Consider the following 22,783-nt stretch of genomic DNA (forward strand, 5'->3'; position numbering starts at 1 on the left):
TTTTTGGGAGATAAACCGCACAAGGAGCAGACAGCTGCGTTAAGCAGGCTGGTGTGAGCAGAGATGCGTTTGGAAAAGAGCTATGCCCTCCGATGGCATGTATCCCAAGGATGCCCTTGGATATCGGATGACAGCCCAACGGAAGTCTTTGGTTTACGGTGACCTGGGACTGTTGTACGGGAAGCTGTCAGGGGACCCTAACTTTGGGAGCGATCTGGAGTGGCAGTTAGAGGAAATTATGGATTATGGCAGATGTGGCATCCTAACACATTACCCAGTCCATATCAGTATAGATATCCAGCATGATATTTTTCCCCATTGAGATCTGATGTGTTTTCAAAGTGTTCCTTTAATTTTTTTTGAGCAATGTGTGTATGTGTATATATATATATATATATACAGTATCTCACAAAAGTGAGTACACCCCTCTCATTTGTATATTACTTATATCTTTTCATGTGACAACACAGAAGAAATGACACTTTGCTACAATGTTAAGTAGTGAGTGTACAGCTTGTATAACAGTGTAAATTTGTTGTCCCCTCAAAATAACTCGACACACAGCCATTACTGTCTAAACCACTGGCAACAAAAGTGAGTACACCCCTAAATGAAAATGTCCACATTGGGCCCAAAGTGTCAATATTTTGTGTGGCCACCATTATTTTCCAGCACTGCCTTAACCCTCTTGTGCATGGAGTTCACCAGAGCTTCACAGGTTGCCACTGGAATTCTCTTCCACTCCTCCATGATGACATCACGGAGCTGGTGGATGTTAGAGACCTTGCGCTCCTCCACCTTCTATTTGAGGATGCCCCACAGATGCTCAATAGGGTTTTGGTCTGGAGACATGCTTTGCCAGTCCATTACCTTTACCCTCAGCTTATTTAGCAAGGCAGTGGTCATCCTGGAGGTGTGTTTGGGGTCAATATCATGTTGGAAACCAAGAAAGGGAGGGGATCATGCTCTGCTTCAGTATGTCACAGTACATGTTGGCATTCATGGTTCCTTCAATGAACTGTAGCTCCCCAGTGCCGGCAGCACTCATGCGGCCCCAGACCATGACACTCCCATCACCATGCTTGACTGTAGAAAAGACACACTTTTCTTTGTACTCCTCACCTGGTTGCCGCCACAAACACTTGACACCATCTGAACCTAATAGGTTTATCTTGGTCTCATCAGACCACAGAACATGGTTCCAGTAATCTATGTTCTTAGTCTGCTTGTCTTCAGCAAACCATATGTGGGCTTTCTTGTGCATCATCTTTAGAAGAGGCTTCTTTCTGGAACGACAGCCATGCAGACCAATTTAATGCAGTGTGCGGCATATGGTCTTAGCACTGACAGGCTGACCCCCCCACCCCATCAACCTCTGCAGCAATGCTGGTAGCTCGTATATATCCCAAGGACAAACTCTGGATATGACGCTGACCACGTGCACTCAACTTCTTTGGTCGACCATGACAAGGCCTGTTCTGAGTAGAACCTGTCCTGTTAAACCGCTGAATGGTCTTGGCCACTATGCTGCAGCTCAGTTTCAGGGTCTTTGCAACCTTCTTATAGCCTAGGCCATCTTTATGTAGAGCAACAATTCTTTTTTCAGATCCTCAGAGTTGTTTGTCATGAGGTGCCATGTTGAACTTCCAGTGACCAGTATGAGAGAGTGAGAGCGATAACACCAAATTTAACATACCTGCTCCCCACACCTGAGACCTTGTAACACTAACGAGTCTCATGACACCAGGAAGGGAAATTAGCTAATTAGGCCCTAATTTGGACATTTTCATTTACGGGTGTACTCACTTTTGTTGCCAGCAATTTGTACATTATTGGCTGTGTGTTGAGTTATTTTGAGGGGACAACGAATTTACACTGTTATACAAGCTGTACACTCACTACTTTACATTTTAACAAAGTGTCATTTCTTCAGTGTTGTCACATGAAAAGATATAATAAAATATCTACTAAAATGTGAGGGGTGTACTCACTTTTGTGAGATACTGTACATATGCATACACACGCTTGGGTGCTTGAGCTCTGGGGTGCACACCTATGCCTAACATTAACACCTGGAAAATACATATTTTGCTTTTATTATAGCTACTAATTTGATTGTGTTTTTGTTGCCCCGGTCAGATCTTAGAGGAGGGAATGAGATTTAGGTAGGAAGGCAGGAATTTCACACAAGCATGACATCTTAATCCCCTCTGGAATTCAGAGACTCTTTCTGAAATTCATTTCAGAAGGAGTTAAAATACTAAAGGTAATTTTTAGCAGCTGGACTTTCCTGTTGGTGAACGTGGTGGGAGAGACTAAAGTACAATCTAGGTTGAACTAGATGGTCCGGTGTCTTTTTTCAATCTGACAATATGTAGCTAACAGATCATGCCAGGACTGATCATTTAAAGATCTGAGGAAACTTTAAAGCTGCCGTGGCAGACTTCTTCTCATGCTTCTAAACTTTGGGATTGACTAACCAAAAACAAGTATTGAGATGTAGATTTCCTATACATTGAAAAAAGATATACTACACCAGCTTAAAAACTTTAAAAAAACAAAAATAAAGCTGACCCAAAAACATTATAGGTTTCCTTTAACCTCCTTGGCGGTCTGATTATGTACAGATCTCTGTGCTAAATCAGACCGCTGTGCTAAATCAAATGGCATGATACAGTGTAATCCATTAGGATTCGTATCATGCTACGCACAGCTTCATATCATGTCATTTGGTGTTTTTACACTTTTGAATTTGCCGCCGGTTCCACCCCCCTGCGTCGCAACGCGTGCACAGAGCGGGGAGAGACTGTGAGGATGCCGGGGAGGACAGCGGGGGGAGCGCAGGGAAGGTGAGTAACATTGCAGGGTAATCCCGAGTGTGGCTCAGGGTTACCGCTTTTGGTACTGAATTTCTACCCCGAGCCACACTCGGGAATACCGCCAGGGAGGTTAATAACTCTTTTTTTTTTTTAATAGCCAGGAGCCAAGTGCAACAACCCTTTGTCAACAATCAGACATTATCTAACCGTTCTCTTCACTAAACCGATAAAACAGCTATAAAATTGGTCGTTAAAAAATACTGCAAAATGTTAGGGAGGTAGTGCGTTTTATAGAACTCTCTTAGTTCTATGTCCCCTTAATGTCTGTGCTTTACCCCGCAGGTGTACACCCTAGGTGGGATTCCACTGCTGATACATCTTCTGCACAATGACAATGAGGAAGTGCAGCGGGCAGCCTGCGCGGCTCTCAGGAATTTGGTGTTCGAGGACAATGATAACAAGTTGGAGGTGTGTGAGCAGAGGGGGATGCCAACTCTACTGAACCTGATGAGAGACACACAGGACCTGGAGATAAAGAGACAAATCACAGGTGAGGCCTCTAATTTTATATATTGGAGGTGATAGAGATGCCATGAAGCGATATATATTTCCCAACAACCAGACTTACGGTTGGCATTTAGGCCTTGTATAGGAATGCTGAAACTGAAATGGTATATTGGTGCTGTGTGCACAACCAGTTAGTGTAGCAAATACAGGAATTGGCCTGCAGCACCTAGGCCGGGCCTAATAAAATATACATGTTCCTATTACTTATTCCTGTAGCAGGCCAATCTAAGAGCATTTAAGCTCTGAACAGAAAACGACCTGGAATCTCTTCTTGATTCTGCCACCTGTGTGCTGTCCATTTTAAAGAAACTCTCCAATGATATTACAGACATCCCAACCTGCAAAAACTCATTTCAGGGAGGTGGCAACCTCATTTCAGGGAGGTGGCACTCCGCGCCCCCCTCCCCCCACTAATTTAACTAGAGGATGATCAAATGAAGTGGAATCAGTATACAGAGGTTTACTTCTTCTGAGAGATATTAAAGGAACACTCTAACCACTATGACCACTTCAGTGATTTGAAGTGGTCATGGTGGTAAGAGTCAGAAACACTGCACATGTACTGTTGGCGGGTACTGCTGGCAGGTACTTCTTGTGGGTACTGCTGGTGGGTACTGCTGGCTGGTACTGTTGGTGGGTACAGCTGGCAGGTACTTCTAGTGGCTACAGCTGGCTGGTACTGCTGGTGGTTACTGCTGGCTGGTACTACTGGTGGGTACTGCTGGCAGGTAATGTTGGCTAGAGACACATCTCATGATGACATCAAGTTCAATGGAGCAAGTGTGAGGACTCAAAGGCAGCGCCGCGCTGGAGGAAGATGCTTCCTGTATTGGTTAGTCTCCTCACTTGCCGAGTGCATTTGATATCACTCCGCCTGTGACTCACTCAGACTGGCAGGACGGAGCCAGAACTATACAGGAAGCATCGGCTCCATTCTGACAGCTCAGCTGAGACAGGGGCAGACTCAGCGGCACCCGGGACATCGCACGACACTTGTGGGTGTCAGGAAGCCACAGGCCGAATGTAGAAGACTCCCGCACCTAGCGGGAGACTTGGGATGTCTGATTTTACCAGTAGTTAAAAAAAACAGTAGGTACTTTTACAGTAGGTATTTTCTTCCAGAGCACTCCAAAAGCCCCAACCCAGAGCATTCAATATAAACCATAGCTTGGAAAGTCTAGCTTTACCCTACTCACTTCTGTGCTTCATTATAAGTTTGCAAGGCCACCTACTGTGGCAACAAGCCAGTAGAAAGCCTTGGCCTTTCAAGGTAAATATTGGAATAATAATTCAAAGTATCTGCTTACTAAAAATATGACTGCACAGTCTCTTTAGGGCTTGTTTACACCATATGCAGTTGAATGCATTTTTAAAAGCAGTACGAATGCATATGCTGGATAAATGAATGTATCACAATAAGCCTATTTGACACCATTGCGCTGCTTTACTGTGCCTTTAAAAAATGTACAGCATGCTGCACTTTTTTTTTTCCATATAAATGTACTGAAATACACATAAATGCACCACAAACACATGTAAATGTGCTTAATAAAAAAACCTCAAAAATAAGTATAATAAATAATGCCTAAAACAAAGCGCAAATACATTACCAATGCATATAAACATGCATATGGAACTGCACACTGAATGGTGGTATTCTAGCGTAAACAGGCTTTGCCAATTACTCTGCATCATTACATATAACTTAGCTGCAATATTTAACTTAGGCGATTATTTAATTTAGGCAATATCTAAAGCCTTTTATACAAGGGCCAGGTCAGTCCTGATTTAAGATTAAAAAAAAAACAGCAAATGTAAAGCAGAGGCTCAGGAACCATGAAACAGCTAAATGACTGTCAGGCTTAACAAATTAATAAATAATAATAATTAAAGCAGTGGCACTTAGGATATCTGCAATACCCAAGGCTGTTCTGTGATAAGAACACTAGTTGCAGGGTATTGGTATCTGACAACTCCTCCAGTGTCTTTACTTGTTTTAGTGGCTCCGTTGGCTCCGTTGTTGTAGGTGGGTGTGTTTATTTTTTTGTTTTTTGTTTGTTTAATGGAACAGTAAAACACGGCAAGTATACATTTAGCCCCCGTTCACACTGGGGCGACCTGTCAGGCGACCTGGTCGCCTGACAGGTCGCCTGCCATACAGAAGCTATGGACCTGTTCTAATAGGAGCGACACAAGTCGCTCCGACTTAGAAAAAGGGTCCGGAGCTTCTTTGGGGCGACCCTGAGCGACCTGCATAGACTTCAATGTTATGAAGTCCGTGCCGGCCGCTCCGAGGTCGCGGGGCGAGCAGCGCGCCGCGACCTGTGAGGTCGCCCGGCGAAGTAACGTCGCCCCAGTGTGAACGGGGGCTAAAAACTCTTTCTGTGCTTTACCTACAAGTTTAAAAGTTGAAGACATAATCTCTTTGCAAACTCAGTCGTTAGTAATAATGAAGTGTATGGCCATACAGTGGGTATAGAGAAGAATCACCCCCTTTAAAATAATCAAATTTTTGTTTTTGTTTTATCCAGCTGTATTTACTTATAAACTTATAAAATCCAAGTAAAAGATATAACACCAACATGTCAGAAAAAGAAAACAAATTCAAAAACAGATTTACTGAGTTGGGAAAAGGATCACCCCCCCCCCTTATTTCAGTATTTTGTTGGACTACCTTTTGCTTTAATTGCAGCCTTTAGTCTGTTGGGATATGTCTCTACTAGCTTTGCACATCTGCCCACTGTTCTTTGCATAACTGCTCAAGTTCAGTTAAATTTGATTTGTGGACTGCAGTCTTGAAGTCATTCCACAGATTTCTAATGGGGTTTAAGTCTGGGCTCTGACTAGGCGAGGCAAGGACGTTCACCTTTTTTCCCTTCAACCACTGTGTGGTCATTTTTTCTGTGTGCTTTGGGTCATTGTCATGTTGGAAGGTAAATCTTCTTCCCATTAGCAACTTTCTGGCAGAGGGCAGCAGATTTTCCTCAAGAATTTGATGATATTTTGCCCCTTCCCTTTCTATCCTGACAAGTGCTCCAGTCCCTTCTGTAGAGAAACATCCCCATAGCAGGATATTACCACCTCCATGCTTTACTGTAGGAATGCTGTTTATTGGATGGTGAGCTACACTGGATTTCCACCACACATATTGTTTGGTGTTGAGGCCAAATATTTCAATTTTAGTATCATCTGACCACCTTAAATGCACCTTGAAGATTCTGAGGCCTCATGGAAAAAGGTGTTATGGTTAGATGAGACTAAACTGCACAAAATGTGTCTGTACATTCACCATTCATTCTAATGGGTCTACTCAATGTGCACAAAAAAGCCTCAAGTCTTTAAAATGTTTTAACTGCAGTATTTAATAAGGAACGGAATTTCAGGTTGAAATTATTTTTCATTCCAGTAAAACGTATGTGTTTTACAGCAGAAAACAGGTGCGAACAATCCCTAAGGGTGCCCCCAGAATGATATGACAGTTGCCCTGCCCTGGTGCATTCAGCCAAATCAGATCGTGCAAAATCTCTACGTCCGTGAGTGGTCCTCAAGCTAGCTGGCTGCTTATCATCACTAGTTACAGTTCATTGGACAGGCTAAAATAAAATGTTGCTGGTAAATGAATTCATGCAGGTGACGATAGGATGTTGTTCTAGGCGTGACACTATTCAGTGTTCCAAGAAAATGGCCTGGAATATGGGACGTGTCCGCTATCTCATTATGTTTTATGATTCACGCTGCCAAGTTTCTGACAAGCCTGTGCCAAGCGTTGACAAGCTAAAGACTGATAGACACAATGGCTGTGCACACAGGCTGAAGATAAGCTGGATGTCCAGCAAGTGCAGCTGTTCACCAGCCCAGCTAACTATGGTAAAACAGACCCAGGGAGAACTGTAACCCGTGTGGTCCTACAGGGGTAATAAAGGGGTTCCTTAACCTCCTGAAATTACCCAAAAACATTGGACGATGATGAATGATATTTCTAAGGATCTTTGTAGAAATGGTGACGAAGCACTATGGTTGTTGGCCAATTGAAGAGAAATGTTGGTGATTGTCAGGTATCAACTTTCCTACAAATAAGCTGAGCCAGGGAGTGTCAGCCAGAGTCGTGAAGAAGTCCTTCCTGTTTATGAACATCCTGTATTGTCTGCAGGCACCTAAAAATTCTCTTCTGGTTAATTTCCTATACTGCTGCCAATTCCGCACCTGCTGCCATTGGCTGTAAAATGACAGTTCACTAGGCTGTCAATTACAAAACCTTGCACATTCCCCCTCCCCATGTCACTAAAAGCCTACTGAGGCCTGTGGATGGCTGGCAACTATCCGCTGTGTGCTGGCAGGGAAAACTGTCTTGCATTGTTTTATCTTAAATTGTTTTAAAACATGAAAGTGACATTAGTTTACGTCTATCTTCTACAGCAGTAAGTTACTTAAAAATGCAACATGTGTACACGTTTCAAGACTGCATTGCACATGACACCACAAATGTTTTCTATGAGCTCTTGTGACTCCTGGCATTGCTGTTGATCTGGTGCAGAAATATAAATGTAAAAAGGCCCTAATTGTGAAAAAGGTTGCTGAACCCTGATTTAGGTAAATGATTACAGGAATAGGCTAGGGTCTGGCTAGAACTTTATTTCCACTCCATCTGTTCAGCAAGGAGAAATTTTTCATTTAAAGTGGATCTAAATCCTATTCTAAAACTAAGCTATTTGACAACACTCCTTGTTCTTTAAAGGAACAAAGGACACCCCCTGAACCTCTCACTCTGTGACAGTGGGCAGGGGTTCTTCACCCCCCCCCCCCACACACACACAGATATCTGTGAATGCATAAAATACAAGTCCCGTGCGCCACCATAGGAAATAGCCTTGCAGTTCTCAATAGACCACGAGTGTGTCGAGCAACGTGCTTATTGTCTATTGAGTTTTCTTCCAGCTTTCTAACTGAAAGCCTGTACGGTCAGAAAGCTGGAGGAAGAGTGTGCAGGAGCCTGACATTGGTCCTGCAATGCTGTGATCGTAGGTCAATACCTTGCAGGCTCCTGTGTATAAAAATAAATAAATAAATTAACTTTTTTTTCCTGCAAAATATGTGTATTTATTATTTTTTGCAGAAAAAAACACAAAGGGTGCACCAGCCTAGTGCATTATCCAAAATGCTTTTTACTTTTCAAGATATAAGGCTGTGATTGACAGCAGCAGGAGCCAATGGCTACCACTACTGTCTCTGAACAAGTGAGAAGAAAGAGAGACAGCAGCTCTGCTGCTTATGGGCACAGCACTGGATAAAGATTGGGTTTGGGTAAGTATTTAGGGGGGGGGGGGTTGGGGGGAGCAAATGTAAGGTTTTTAAAAAGCCTGGTTGATTCTGCTGTTCTCTATCTCCACCTTCTGTTCATGTCTCCAATGAAGCTAGGGATTTTGCAGAGCAATGTTGGCGGCTCTGTACATGCTCAGTTTTCAGTGAGTTTCTCTTCTGAGCATTTCCTCCCTATCAAATCTGAGCAGCCCATGTGACTGCAGTCATACATGTGGGCACATGGTAAATGACAGCCCACTCCCTTCCTCATCCTCCATGTCTACTAAACAGCTAAACACAATGAGGGTTGGATATTATTTGTAGATTGATGGAAGCTTCATCTCCCTCTTATTGTAAGACACAGGCTAGAGGGGCGTGACACAGCCTGTGACAGGCAGAAATCCACCCACACCATGTTATTGCCAAAAAATAGTAGATTTGATTTAAAATATATATGCATAGACAGGTGGGGGGCGTATCCAGATGTAAGCTGAGGCAGACGTGTTTGCGAGGAACTCAGATCATCCTGACTCAATCCTCTGCCATCCTTGCTAGAATCAGCCTAGTAAGCCTGCAGATACACCCTACCAGTTCCCTCACATCTCCTGCTTCAGTCCCCCCATCAATATTTCTGTGCCTGGATGGCAGATTCAGCCGCAGTAATCTGGCTTCAGCTGACTTCAGACTCCTGTGGCCCGCTGCCGTCTTGAGGCTGCCGGTCCCAATCCTCTGCTATCCTTGCTGGAATCAGCCTGCTGAGCCTGCATAGCTAACCTACCTGTTTCCTCACATCCCCTGCTTCAGCCCACTGTCAATATTTCTGCGCCCGGCCAGCTGGTTCAGCTGCAGTAATCCGGCCACAGCTGGCTCCAGACTCCCGTGGCCTGCCGGTCCCAATCCTCTGCCATCCTTGCTGGAATCAGCCTGGGGACCCTGCATACCTACCATACTAGTTCCCTAGCATCCCCTGCTTCAGCCCACTGTCAGTTTTTCTGTGCTCAGCCAGTCGGTTTAGCTGCAGTAATCCGGCCACCATCTTGAGACCTACTCTATTCCCTGCACCCTGCCAGATCCAGATACGGGATCCACTCTTCTTTCCTTGCTTGTGATGCCCCCTGGAGAGGGCAGACCTGCTGTACTGCATCAGGAAGCTGTTAGTTCAATCCACGTGGCTGAAGTCATCCTAGGGAGTGCTCGAGGGGCCATCCATCCACCTGTTGCTGCTCTCTCAATACAGAAGACTTCCTTCCTTTCCTCCTAACTCAATCGCAAAATTCCCTAAAGGGCAAGCATCCGCATCATCTAGCTCAGTCTGCAATATTTCTAGACAACCCTTCATGCCCTCTAAGAACAAATCAGCGGTCACCCAATCCACCTTAAGTCCAAACGATATGATATGAACAAATTTATTCCTTTGTAGGGACTCACATAACATTTGTTCAGATACGATTCTAAACACAAGTTAATATTCTTCCGATACATTATCCTGATGGTTGAGAGGGAACAGGAATCTCCTTATAATTCATCAACCCTTGCATTGACTTTTGTGTGTTATTAATAGTTCTTTGTTTTATGTATTACCCGAGGAATGCCCAAAGGCCATGTTTTGTACCTAAATTTTTCAAAAAAAAGAAATTTAAATGGAATATATATATGCATTGTATGACAATTTAAAACAGTGTTTTGCTAAAAAATTTTTCTTTTTACACTGTATTCCAAAGGCTGATTTTTTTTTTATATTGTGAACATGTAACCAGCAGCAGAGGACTAGAGGCTCCTTCTGCCTTTTTTTCCCTTCACATAGGCTGGGAAAAATCTGGGCCATGTGACAGCTGTATATCGATTAGGAAAAAGGTACTTAGATTTGTTTTTTAAATTAAAATAATTACAGTACCATCATCCACAATCAGAAATAGAAGGGAAATGTAAATTAAACAGCGTGTGTTGTTTAGTATTACTTTAATGTTCTCCACAATGGTAAAGCTTTTGCTTTTGTACCCCATTCATATAATATAATTAATTTCCTATTTTCTGCCTGTACCATATTGTAGAGTATTTTAATCCTGAATTATTGATAATTGCAGGTTTACTCTGGAACTTATCATCCAATGACCAGCTGAAGGTTATGCTGATCCGGGATGCTCTGAGCAACCTATCCAAGAGCATTATCATCCCATGTTCTGGCTGGAAGGAGGGCGAGTACTCCAAGAGCGACATGATGAACGATCCTGACATCTTCTACAATGCCACCGGCTGTCTCAGGTGATAATATGTAGCTATGTGGTATTCTGATGATTTCATAATGAATTAGCCAACAGGCTCAATTCACAAAGTTTTAGCATCCGCATAAGGCAATCTGTTTTTGTAATTTTCAAATTTCATTGGACTGTCAATTTTATGACATATTAGCTTGTGAATTGAGCCTACTGGTTCTCTGTGTTGATGACTGGTGGAACTTTTCTCCATATTTTAATGAAAATGTCAAGTTAAAAAAAAAAAATAATAATAATCTTTTAGGGTTCATTCATACCAGGTCCGAGTAGTGGTGTTGATCAGCATAAATCTATACGTGATCAGCTCAAGGACACAGAGAAAACAATTGTTCCTTGTTCACACCGTATAAGTGTGTTGCATAAAATGCATCTGCACATTACAATTCATCGCCATGTGTGCATAGAGTTGAATACAATGTTTGCTAATACAATGTTTGTTAAAAAGCAAAGAAGAAAACATTGTGATGGATTGAAAAAGATAGTTGAATCCCATCACTCAGTACCCAGTGCTAGTGGCCATCATCCCGATAATTAGATACAAAAAGGGGTACCCCCAATGGTTTGAGACTTTATATGCCACTAATGCACTGAAAAAATTGGACAAAAAAGTATAAAAATGTGAATTTTATTACATGAAAAGAGTCAACGACATTTACATTAACAATTTATATATCCAGCAACCGGCTGGATATACAAAGAATTAAAAGTGCATGCAATGACAGACCAGTTTCTCTACAGAAGACTCCTAGGAACCATAGGTGGAGAGAACCGGACCGGACCCTATGCATTTCGGGTGTAGCACCCTTCTTCAGGGGTCAACCAAAGTTCAATACCCTAATTGTACCTATGTAAATAAATTCCATTTAGTATAATGCAAATAAAGACATATTCAAGAGGAGTTCCATTTCTATAGGAGGTATAGACATCTTTACCAATAAAGGTACCTACCAAAGGAAGTCCTTCTATAGAGGTAACTGGGCTGTCGATTAAAACGGTATACAACCGAAAAGAGAATGCCAGGTCTCACATAAACATAGTTCACAGGGGAAGAAAGCAGTATAGAAATTGGCTGGTAGACAGCAGGACTGTGGGCGCCACAGTGATCCACAGTTGGTCCTAAACGGTCCTAAATGGGCATCTAGGTCAGTGTGAAATACCTGAAATCAGTCAGTTAGACAAAGAGATATATATATATATATATATATATATATATATATATATATATATATAGTTGTATTTAGTAACTGGGCGTCTAAGTGGTCTTATAGCAAAGAAATGGGAATGTTCTGTGATGGATTGGTACAATATATTGCAGCACCAGTGTTCAAAGCACACCAGTAGGTCAGCATAATGAACAGTCACCAGTGTGAACAATCCCTTAGCCAGAGTTCAGCTTTAATACAGTTATTTCCTATCCATAATATTGTTGCTTGATAAAAAAAGTTGCGATTGGAATGTGTGGTCTATGTGTGGTAAGCTGGTTTATATAAAGTTTTTCCTTGGAAGGTAGTTGTTATAAAATATGTCCCTTGTGTTCAATGCAGAATTATGATTACCCCTTTGATTAGCTGTGAATGAACCAGAGTAAGTAGCACTAGGAAAACAGCACAGAGCACGCCTCGCTTTTTTCTTCACTGGCTACCTGCTGATTTGGACTGTGTTTGGATTGGGACATTGCTGAATATATATAGATATTTTTTGGTGGTCATTCTAACACTAGTGTTACACTACAATTATTGCATTATTGTTATTTCATTGAGTATATGTACATATTTTTTTGGTAACAGGATATATTTTTATTTTATTTTCATTTTATTCACAAGTCATATTCACTTAAACTCTATAAGGATTGTTAGCACCCCTTTATTGAGCTGCGTTTCAAATATTTGTTTCCATTTCTTGTTCGGTGTTTGAAATATTTAGTTCCTTTTTTAAATGGGTAGTTCGGGGATTTTTCCGGGCCTAATTCTGTGATCCATTATTTGGATGATTTCTTGTGTATAGGGCCTGCTAGAACTACTATCTGTGCCTCACTATTGGCCACGGTCCAACATGTTTTCACTTTTTTGGTGTGCCATTGGCCCCTGACAAGACATAGGGCCCTGCCACTGAGTTGCGGTTTCTAGGTATTGTCATTGACACCATGGTGATGGAATGCTGTTTGCCTTTGGACAAACTTGAAGATCTGAAAGGGACAGTTTCTGACACCAGGCAATACAAAAAAAATTCAAATTCGTGCTTTGCAATCGCTCTTGGGCAAGTTGAATTTTGCTTGTTGCAGTATGCCCATGGGACATGTTTTTTGTAGACGACTGACGGCTGCTGCAGCTGCTACAGTTGGCACTAAGGCACCACATCCTTATATTCGGCTGGGCAGGATCAGCGTGAGGACTTGAGAGTGTGGTGTTTATTTCTGGTTTCTTACAATGGTCACTCTTTGTGGCAGGAGCAGGCGATTTCCAATTGTGATCTAGAACTGTTCACTGACGCGCCGGGCTCTGCTGGTTATGGAACCTACTGTCAGGGTCGTTAAAGTGCTGAGAGTTGGCCAGTGGAATTGAGGGAGGTTGGTTTAGTGCATATTTTGGCTGTTCTGGAACTGTCTCTCAATGTACTGTCTATGGAATTGTGCACGATCCAGGAGTTGATAAATCAATGGCTGATGCTTTGTCTCATTTCCAGTGGGTCGGATTCTGCCGGTTGGCACTGGAAATGGAGTAACTCGGAATTCCTTGCCCCAAGCATCTGTGAAGCATTGCATTGCCGCTTCCAAGTTCTCAATTCGTCATTCAGTATGTGCGTCAGCTTTGTCCTCATACTGCAGAGTGTGGCAGTAATGGAGTGATCTAGTGAATGAAGTTGGGGGTTGTTCTCGTGTGGTGATGTACACTTGTTGCTTTATTTTATTGGCAGGAATTTTAAACTAGGTGTATCTGTCTCTGCTATGTCTCAGAAGTTGGCTGGTCTGGTTTTCATGTTTAAGTTCACAGAGATGTTACTAAGGTTTCTTCTGACCAGGCAGGCTATGCGGGTATATGGGAAGGGTCACTCTGTGGCGGATGCTCGACACCCGGTTTAATTTGAAGTTCTTGGTGCTGTAGTGGGTCACTTGGAGAGCGTTTGTTCTTCCACCTATGAGGTTACTTTGTTTCCGGGCCGTCTTTGTGCTGCCCGTTTTTTGGGGTTTTTCGGGTGGGGCAATTGGTGAGCCAACCCAAACGGGGTGAGGGTGGTTTAAGCGTACAGGATGTAGGGTTATGGGACACTATATTGGGTATTCTGTTAAGAAAATCTAACACAGGTCAGTAGGAGGGATTCTTGGATTGAGTTGTGCGTGGTTCCCTCTTCTCCAGTTTTCACTGTCCGGGCTGTGGGGTTTTTTACACGGCTTCAGCCGAATCATCTGGAAGTTTCCTTTATGCATGCAGATGGCACAGTAATATCTTGATTCCAGTTTAGGACGGTGTTCCGGAAATGCCTGTTGTCCACTGGATTGAGTGCAGCCAACTATTCTTCTCATTACTTTCAGATTGGAGCGGCAATGGAAGCGGTCCGATGGGGACTTAATGACCAGGTTGCTCAGCGCATTGGGCGGTGGGAATCAGTCAGATTTTGGTCATATGTGCACCCTCATTTATTGTAACTTCTAAGGTTTGGGTTGGGCTAAGTTGTGCCATCTTATAGGGTACAATCTGTCTTCATTATTTAATGTGTTTCCAATCCTTGTTGTTTTGTGGATATGGTTAGGATTCTTGGGGGTGTTGTATTTTCCCCTCCCGTTTTCTTTTCTCTTGCTGATTCCAAGGCATGCTTGGTGTGGATCCTGGGTCACTCATATGTTTTTTTGGGGGTGCCAGGTGAACAGAGGTTAGGAGAGAGGGTAGGCGTCTTGCCTGACATGCAGATTTATTCTAGATTGGACAGGCCCCCTGATGTAGTCCTTTTGCATGTTGGGGGCAATGACCTTGGCTTGCGCTCCATGCGTGGCTAATATGGGATAATAGGTTAGATTTTTTTTTTACGACTTCAATAATTTGTTTTTTCGGATACCATATTTTTGTGGTCCGATATAGTTCTGAGGTCTGAGTGGCATATGGCTCAATCTGTTGAAAAGATCAACAAAGCCAGGATAAAGGTGAACAAAGAAGTAGCAATATTTTTTGCCTGAAATGGAGATCTGGCAATACGTCATTGAGAGTTGGAGGATGAGACCTGGCAATATCTGAGAAGAGATGGTGTGCATTTGAATGCCATCAGCATTGATTTGTGGCATCTGGTATTGCAGGAGGGTATTCAGTGGGCTTTTGGGGGGCAACACGTGCATAAGGTGTCCCGCTCGTGTGCTGTGGCAGGGGGTCTATTGGGTCTGCTGGTTAAATAATTGTAGAAAATTGTGTGTTGGGCCCATCTGAGGTATGGGTGTCCCTTCCAAACAATTGGTGTTAACATTGGGATATTAATAATGTTGTATCTGGTAGTATGTAAGTAGTTAATTGTCCCTGAGCCGGTGTAGTTGTGGCTGGGGGCCTTTGATTGGGTGGCAGATACAAACAGTTAATCGTGAGTATATAGGCCTTCAAAGACCTTAGACTGGGCATAATATATGCATTAAACTTGTTTTCTTGTGCAGAAGAGGTCGAGTATTAGTTGGGTGATTTGGGTGGGTAGAGAGGAGGCTGGATCGTGTCAAAGCTCAGTCGTAGCTCATGAAAGCATCAGACATATTTCTCTCACCCTCCCTCCCTTGTTTGTTTTGGTTTTGGGGAGCCTCCTACTGTCTCAAGATGCTGAGATATTTCTTGATGGGTTTTCAGTTCTTATGTTGTTAACTTGCCAATCAATTTCTTGGTCCTTTTAATTTCTTGTCGTAGCAGCAGGCAGGGGGTCTACTGTGTCTTTGAAGGCGGTGCTGGTTAAATAATTGTGGAAAATTGTGGGTTGGGCCCATCTGAGGTTTACCACCTTCCTAAAAATATGGTGGTAACATCGGGGTATTAATTAGTTTGTATCTGGTAGTACATAAGTAGTTAATTGTCCCTGAGTCTGTGAAGTTGCGGCTGGAGGCCTTTGATTGGGTGGCAGATACAACCAGTTAATCGTGAGTATATAGGCCTTCAAAGACCTTAGACCGGGCATAAGCTGAGATTGGTTTGGTTGGTATGCATTGACTGTATTATATGCATTAAACTTGTTTTCTTGTGAATGTTGTATTTAATGGTTTGTAATAAAAAAAAGGCTGCTAGGGCCATTCGACTCCAAATAAAATATGTTGTCTGGTCATTTTTGAAAGAGGGATGGGTCAAGTGTTTAATGTTTTATAGATAACTAGAGCCTTGGCATTCTGCAGGTCCCTTGGTCATGCTCCTTCCAGAACTCTCCCTTTATTTTAAGAAAGCAGACTCACAAAATTCTTTCCCCCTCACATTGACGTCTCGGCTGCCAGGTCTCCTGACCATTCCTGTAAATCAGGTTGGCAGATTTGGCATTCGCTATTGTCTAAGCACAATGGCTCTTTCAGGCGGAAACAATTAAAGCAATTCTCAAACAACACAGCTTGAATCGGAGGAATTCTTTATATGTGAGAAAATAAATGAACATGAGATATCTGATGCCTGTCTGACTCATAAGGGAAGCCATTTTGCCATGACAGAGCAAAGGCCTACTGAAGATGGAAGATGGGGGTTTTGAGTAGCTTAGACGGGCTTATTCACACCAGTGAGTCACGCTGAACACATGGCTGCTGGTGTGCGCTGGGAGGAAAGAGTGCCAGGACGCCAGTTTGGCACATCGCAGTGTTTATTTTTGTGAGAACTTTATTGATATTTCTCAAGTGACATTTTATTAATTTCTACTGCTACCAGTGTGGTGTGAGGCTGTTGACTGCGCAGCACCACGCTATGCTGAAAAAAGGTACCGCAAACAGTCTTTTTTCTTTTTTTGCGCATTTATATCACTGCAACACAGTAATCTTAACTGGTCTGAAAGGCAGCAAGCCTTGTCTTTACACATTTGGTGAGAACAAGATTTTAATGTGTGAAAGCATCTCTCAGGACATATACAGAAAGTTAGAGAAATGGAATCTTGTGGCACCACAAAATGTTCCAACTGACTGACAGTACAGCAGGTGCTGTAGTGACATGAATTCCTTTATGAACCATAAAGCACATCAAAAAAAGCTTTAAAAATGCACACGCAGGATGACGTTTTTGTGGTGTGAACGGGCACTCAGGCATAACAGTTGGGGCATGGTAATAACACAGCCCAACCTGCTGTTTTTACTTATCTCCCTCTCAACTACAAGTGTAAACGAGGTCTTGGTTTGGCTGTTTGCTGAACCTCTAAACAAGCAAAATACATTCATGTCATAAGCCTTTCGGTGGTTCCTATGAAGCTGCATTATGCTGTATGCAAAATAACTGACTGCTGCGCTGTGACTTGTAGTTCCTCCATAGCGTGAAGGTTTCTGTGTGCTTGGGGTTACACCTGTTCTCTTAACACTCAGTCATTTCACACACACAATGCACACAGCAATGCGTTAATAATTGACAAGGTGTACAGCTGGTGTCACATCGTCAGAGAGCGAGCTCAGGGCTGCTGTCTGCTGAAGACAAAAAATGATCATGCCATGTTGTCTAAGTTGCAGAGCTAACTGACAGGATAATACTGTGGACATAAATTGACAAGCCTCAGCAGTCTTACCATTTTCTTGCCAAGCAGAATTGAAGTGGAACTCCATTACTTTAAAGGAATAGGGATGTCTGCCACTTTGTTGTTAAAGTGGAACTATGGCAAAACTTTTTTTTTTTTTTTTTTTCATTTTGGAGGGCTATAACCCCTGTAAGGTTTATTTTTGCCATCCTTGTCCCATTGGGAGGGGATTTCCCTTCACTTCCTGTCCCATAGCCAAACAGGAAGTAAAAGACAATCTCTGAAATTTAAGGGAATCTCTTGGGGGTGTTCTATCAGAATACCGCTACCTGGCAATTTCTGCAACCGAAAGTAACGTTCGGACGAGAACAACTTACTGCACATGCGCCATGTGTTCCAACCGCGACTGAGTGAAATAGTCTATTTCACTAATATCAGAGTTGTATAAAGTACTCGAAACCCATACTTGAGTAAAAGTACAAGTGCTCGATCAAAAAGTGACTTGAGTAGAAGTACTAAAGTATTCAACATTTTTTGTACTTAAGTATTGCAAGTAGTTTTTTTAAAAATAAAAGTAAAAGTACCAGTAGTTTTGAAAAAAAAAATGTGCTACTCAAGTACTGAAAGTAAAAGTACATGTACTGTGTTATGTATTTATTAAAGAAAGAATGTAAAAGTTTGAACATCATATTGTTTTTTATTATTTCTAATGCAGCTTTTATTTATACATACAGTAGCATTTATTTTCGTATGCGCTGATAATACACATGTTTTGAGCTTCATGAAACCTGCCATCTACTGTTCTGGCAGTGGTAATTTTTATAATTGTAACGAGTAACTATGCAGCACAAAAAAAAATATCGGAGTAGAAGTATTGAAATCATTGAAAAAATGTAGTGAAGTAAAAGTGGAAGTAGGAGAAAAAGATTCTACTCTAGGAAAGTACAGATAACGCCTTTCGATGCTTAAGTACAGTAGTGAAGTAGTTCTACTTAGTTACTATACATCTCTGTTCACTATATAATCAGTTTGTCGCTGAGCAGTGCGGGGTGTACCAAGATGGCCGTCGCCACCTTCTACTTGCAGGTTACTCGCTATACTTACTAGAATACAATAATAATACAAATGTAATACTGTGATTCAGTATATAAGGTGAGTTTCCTGCTAGAATAAATGTAAAATTCAAGACTTGCGTGGGTGTAAGAAGATGTCCGCCTCTTCTTCATGTTCTGTCACATTATGAAATCTATCGGAAAGCATAGCGGCCATGTTGGAACACATGGCGCATGCACAGTAAGATGTTCTAGTCCGTACATCACTTCTAGCTGCAGAATCTGATAGGTAGCGGAATTCTGATTAGGGATGATCGAGCGGTTTGGGTCCACCATCGGTTCGGCCCGAACATTGGGTGTTCGAGGTTCGCCGAATTTAGAACTTTTTGCCCAAAAAGTTCGGAATTCGGCAACCAGAACCGACCAAAATGCAATGCTTCAGGAAATGGGCTTTAAAAGCCCGTGATTGGACCAGAACCATTAGCAAAAGCCAATTGAGGGGGCAGGAGAATGCTAGGAATGTGATTGGAGTGACTAGGGGGTCCCTAGACCAGTGTTTCTCAACTCCGGTCCTCAGGCCACACTAACAGGCCAGATTTTAAGTATTACCTTGGGGAGATGCAGACTAGAATACTGCAATCGCTGAGCAGCAAATGAGATCACCTGGGATGTAGTTCAGTTTTCTTGCAAACCTGGCCTGTTAGTGTGCCCTGAGGCCTGGAGTTGAGAAACACTGCCCTAGACCAATCATTAGTGAATACGCCCCCCAGTATATAAGATCGCCCCCGCCATATTCCTAGCATTGTTATACTGGACATGGAAGAGAGTGAAAGCAGTTCTGTTAATTTTACTTTAAAAGTGTCATTTAGCATTTATTAGTGTGAGGAAAGGGATATCTAATGTAGTTAGAGTGCTCCTTTACACTTAAGTTAGCTTCAAAAATTTAGTTTCTGTAGGGAAAGTGTTAAGTGTAAAGGGACCGTAGTGTAGTGCAGGGTTAACTGGCAGTGACTGCTATGGCAGGGTGACAAAACCCTTCCATAGCAGGGTGACCGCTATAGAGAAATGATCATTTCTCTGAATTGCTTCGAGACAGGAATATGGCTTCTCACCAGCCAAGCATTTTTTATGCTGCAGGGGCTGCCACTGCCAGTGCTTTTTTGAGGACATGTTTGATGTCAGACATGACATCTGAACATGTGTATAGGGGGTATATATAGACATATATGTCTGTATATATACCCCTAGACATATATAGGTGTGATAGTAGCAGAAATAAATGCTTGCGCTAATGAAATCATTTACAGTAATATATTTCTGCTACTATCACACCTATATATGGCTAGGTGTCTATATACATATAATTATGTGTGTATATATACCACTATACACAAGTTCAGATGTTTTGCCTGCCTCAAAAGAACCCCAAAAAATGCCAAAAAAACGCTAGCGTCAAAAAAAAAATGCCCAGGTGTGTTTTTGCTGGCATTTTTTGGGGGTTTTTGGAGGCAGGCAAAACATCAGAACTTGTGTATAGTGGTGTATATACACACATACATATATTTATATACACACCTAGACATATATAGGTGTGATAGTAGCAGAAATACATGCTTGCGCTAATGAAATCATTTACAGTAATATATTTCTGCTACTATCACACCTATATATGGCTAGGTGTCTATATACATACAATTATGTGTGTATATATACCACTATACACAAGTTCAGATGTTTTGCCTGCCTCAAAAGAACCCCAAAAAATGCCAAAAAAAACGCTAGCGTCAAAAAAAAAATGCCCAGGTGTGTTTTTGCTGGCATTTTTTGGGAGTTTTTGGAGGCAGGCAAAACATCAGAACTTGTGCACAGTACCACTATACACAAGTTCAGATGTTTTTCCTGACTGCAAAGAACCCAAAAAAATGCCTGCTTTGAAACCGGCAAGGTGTAAAAACCGAGGAGAGAAGCTAACCCCCTGAGCTGAAAGTTTTCTAATACAAACATTCCTTTTTTTATGGTTCTGGACATGCTACAGAGCTGAAACTTCACAGGTACACCTTTTAGACCCCCCAGACACAAAATCACACAAAAAAAGTTCTTAAAAATTGTCATTTTTGATAAAAAAAAGCCAATTGAAAAAATTGAAAAAAAAAAAAAAGAGATTTTTTGATTTTTACTTTGGATTTCAGATCTGGGGGGTCTAAAAAGTGTACATGTGAAGTTTCAGCTCTGTAGCATGTCCAGAACCATAAAAAAAAAAAAAAGATAATTTGTATTAGAAAACTTTCAGCACAGGAGTATGGCTTCGCTGCTGTAACTCCTTGCCGGTTTAATAGAAGGCATTTTTTTGGGTTCTTTGCAGTCAGGAAAAACATCTGAACTTGTGTATAGTGGTACTGTGCACAAGTTCTGATGTTTTGCCTGCCTCCAAAAACCCCCAAAAAATGCCAGCAAAAACACACCTGGGCATTTTTTTTGACGCTAGCGTTTTTTTTGGCATTTTTTGGGGTTCTTTTGAGGCAGGCAAAACATCTGAACTTGTGTATAGTGGTGTATATACACACATACATATATTTATATACACACCTAGACATATATAGGTGTGATAGTAGCAGAAATATGCTAGCGTCAAAAAAAAAAATGCCCAGGTGTGTTTTTGCTGGCATTTTTTGGGGGATTTTGGAGGCAGGCAAAACATCAGAACTTGTGCACAGTACCACTATACACAAGTTCAGATGTTTTTCCTGACTGCAAAGAACCCAAAAAAATGCCTGCTATTAAACCGGCAAGGTGTTACAGCAGCGAAGCCATACTCCTGTGCTGAAAGTTTTCTAATACAAACAATCTTTTTTTTTATGGTTCTGGACATGCTACAGAGCTGAAACTTCACATGTACACTTTTTTTTAAAAATCAAAAAATCTCTTTTTTTTTTTTATTTTTTTTCAATAATTGGCTTTTTTATCAAAAATGACAATTTTTAAGAACTTTTTTTTTGTGTGATTCTGTGTCTGGGGGGTCTAAAAGGTGTACCTGTGAAGTTTCAGCTCTGTAGCATGTCCAGAACCAGAAAAAAAAGATCATATAGGTGTAAAAGGAGGGTCCCACATCCCTGTTCTACTGAAAAATTATCTTTTTTTTTTTTTCTGGTTCTGGATATGCTACAGAGCTGAAACTTCACATGTACACTTTTTTGGCCCCCCAGACACAAAATCACACAAAAACAGTTCTTAAAAATTGTCATTTTTGATAAAAAAAAAGCCAATTATTGAAAAATAAAAAAAATAAAAAAAAGAGATTTTTTGATTTTTAAAAAAAAGTGTACATGTGAAGTTTCAGCTCTGTAGCATGTCCAGAACCATAAAAAAAAGATTGTTTGTATTAGAAAACTTTCAGCACAGGAGTATGGCTTCGCTGCTGTAACACCTTGCCGGTTTAATAGCAGGCAAAATCAAAAAATCTCTTTTTTTTTTTTCAATAATTGGCTTTTTTATCAAAAATGACAATTTTTAAGAAGTTTTTTTTGTGTGATTAATAGTTAATGGGGCATGACCCAGAACCCTAGGCACTTTTTAGGGGCATTTATTGGGTTTTAGGGCTTAAAAATTGTGTTTTTTGATTACCGAAGTTCGGGTCCAATTGATTTCAATGGGGTTCTGAAATCCGGGCCGAACTTTCGGGAAGTTCGGATGTTCTGGCCGAACCGAACTTTTCAAAAGTTCGATCATCTCTAATTCTGATAGGACAGGGCCCCTCAGGTCACCAGAACGAGTGTCCCCATTGGAACATTTCCCCTCTATTACGTTTCTGGGGACAACCCACATTTGGGATTTTCTTTTACTTTTAGTGATAATGGTAAACAGGACAAATAGAGAGGGTGAATCTCCCTAATGGGGACACAGATGGCAATAAAATCTAACAGGTGTTCTAATCCCAAACCTCCCAACTTTCTGAGATGGAAACAAGGGACACCTATTAGCAAAAGTATGTAGGCATAGGACACACCCCCTGCTACACCCCCTTAACCACTTTAAGACCGGAAGGATTTGCCCACTTAATGACCAGGCCCTATTTTGCGATTCGGCACTGCGTTACTTTAACGGACAATTGCGCGGGCGTGCGACGCTG

At 41.8% G+C, this 22,783-nt stretch overlaps 1 protein-coding gene across 1 annotated transcript in view; it reads left to right on the forward strand.

The window, feature by feature from the left end:
* Nucleotides 1-22,783, forward strand: part of PKP2 (plakophilin 2) — a 157,004-nt gene that overhangs the window by 99,988 nt on the left and 34,233 nt on the right. Inside the window, exons 5-6 of the mRNA XM_082255212.1 lie at nt 3,162-3,369; nt 10,769-10,946. Of these exons, the coding sequence (XP_082111338.1) occupies nt 3,162-3,369; nt 10,769-10,946 (386 nt within the window). The remainder of the gene's footprint in view (nt 1-3,161; nt 3,370-10,768; nt 10,947-22,783) is intronic.

The sequence above is a fragment of the Pelophylax lessonae genome (assembly GCF_965119305.1).
Source record: "Pelophylax lessonae genome assembly, chromosome: 4".
NCBI classification, from domain to species: Eukaryota; Metazoa; Chordata; class Amphibia; order Anura; family Ranidae; genus Pelophylax; species Pelophylax lessonae.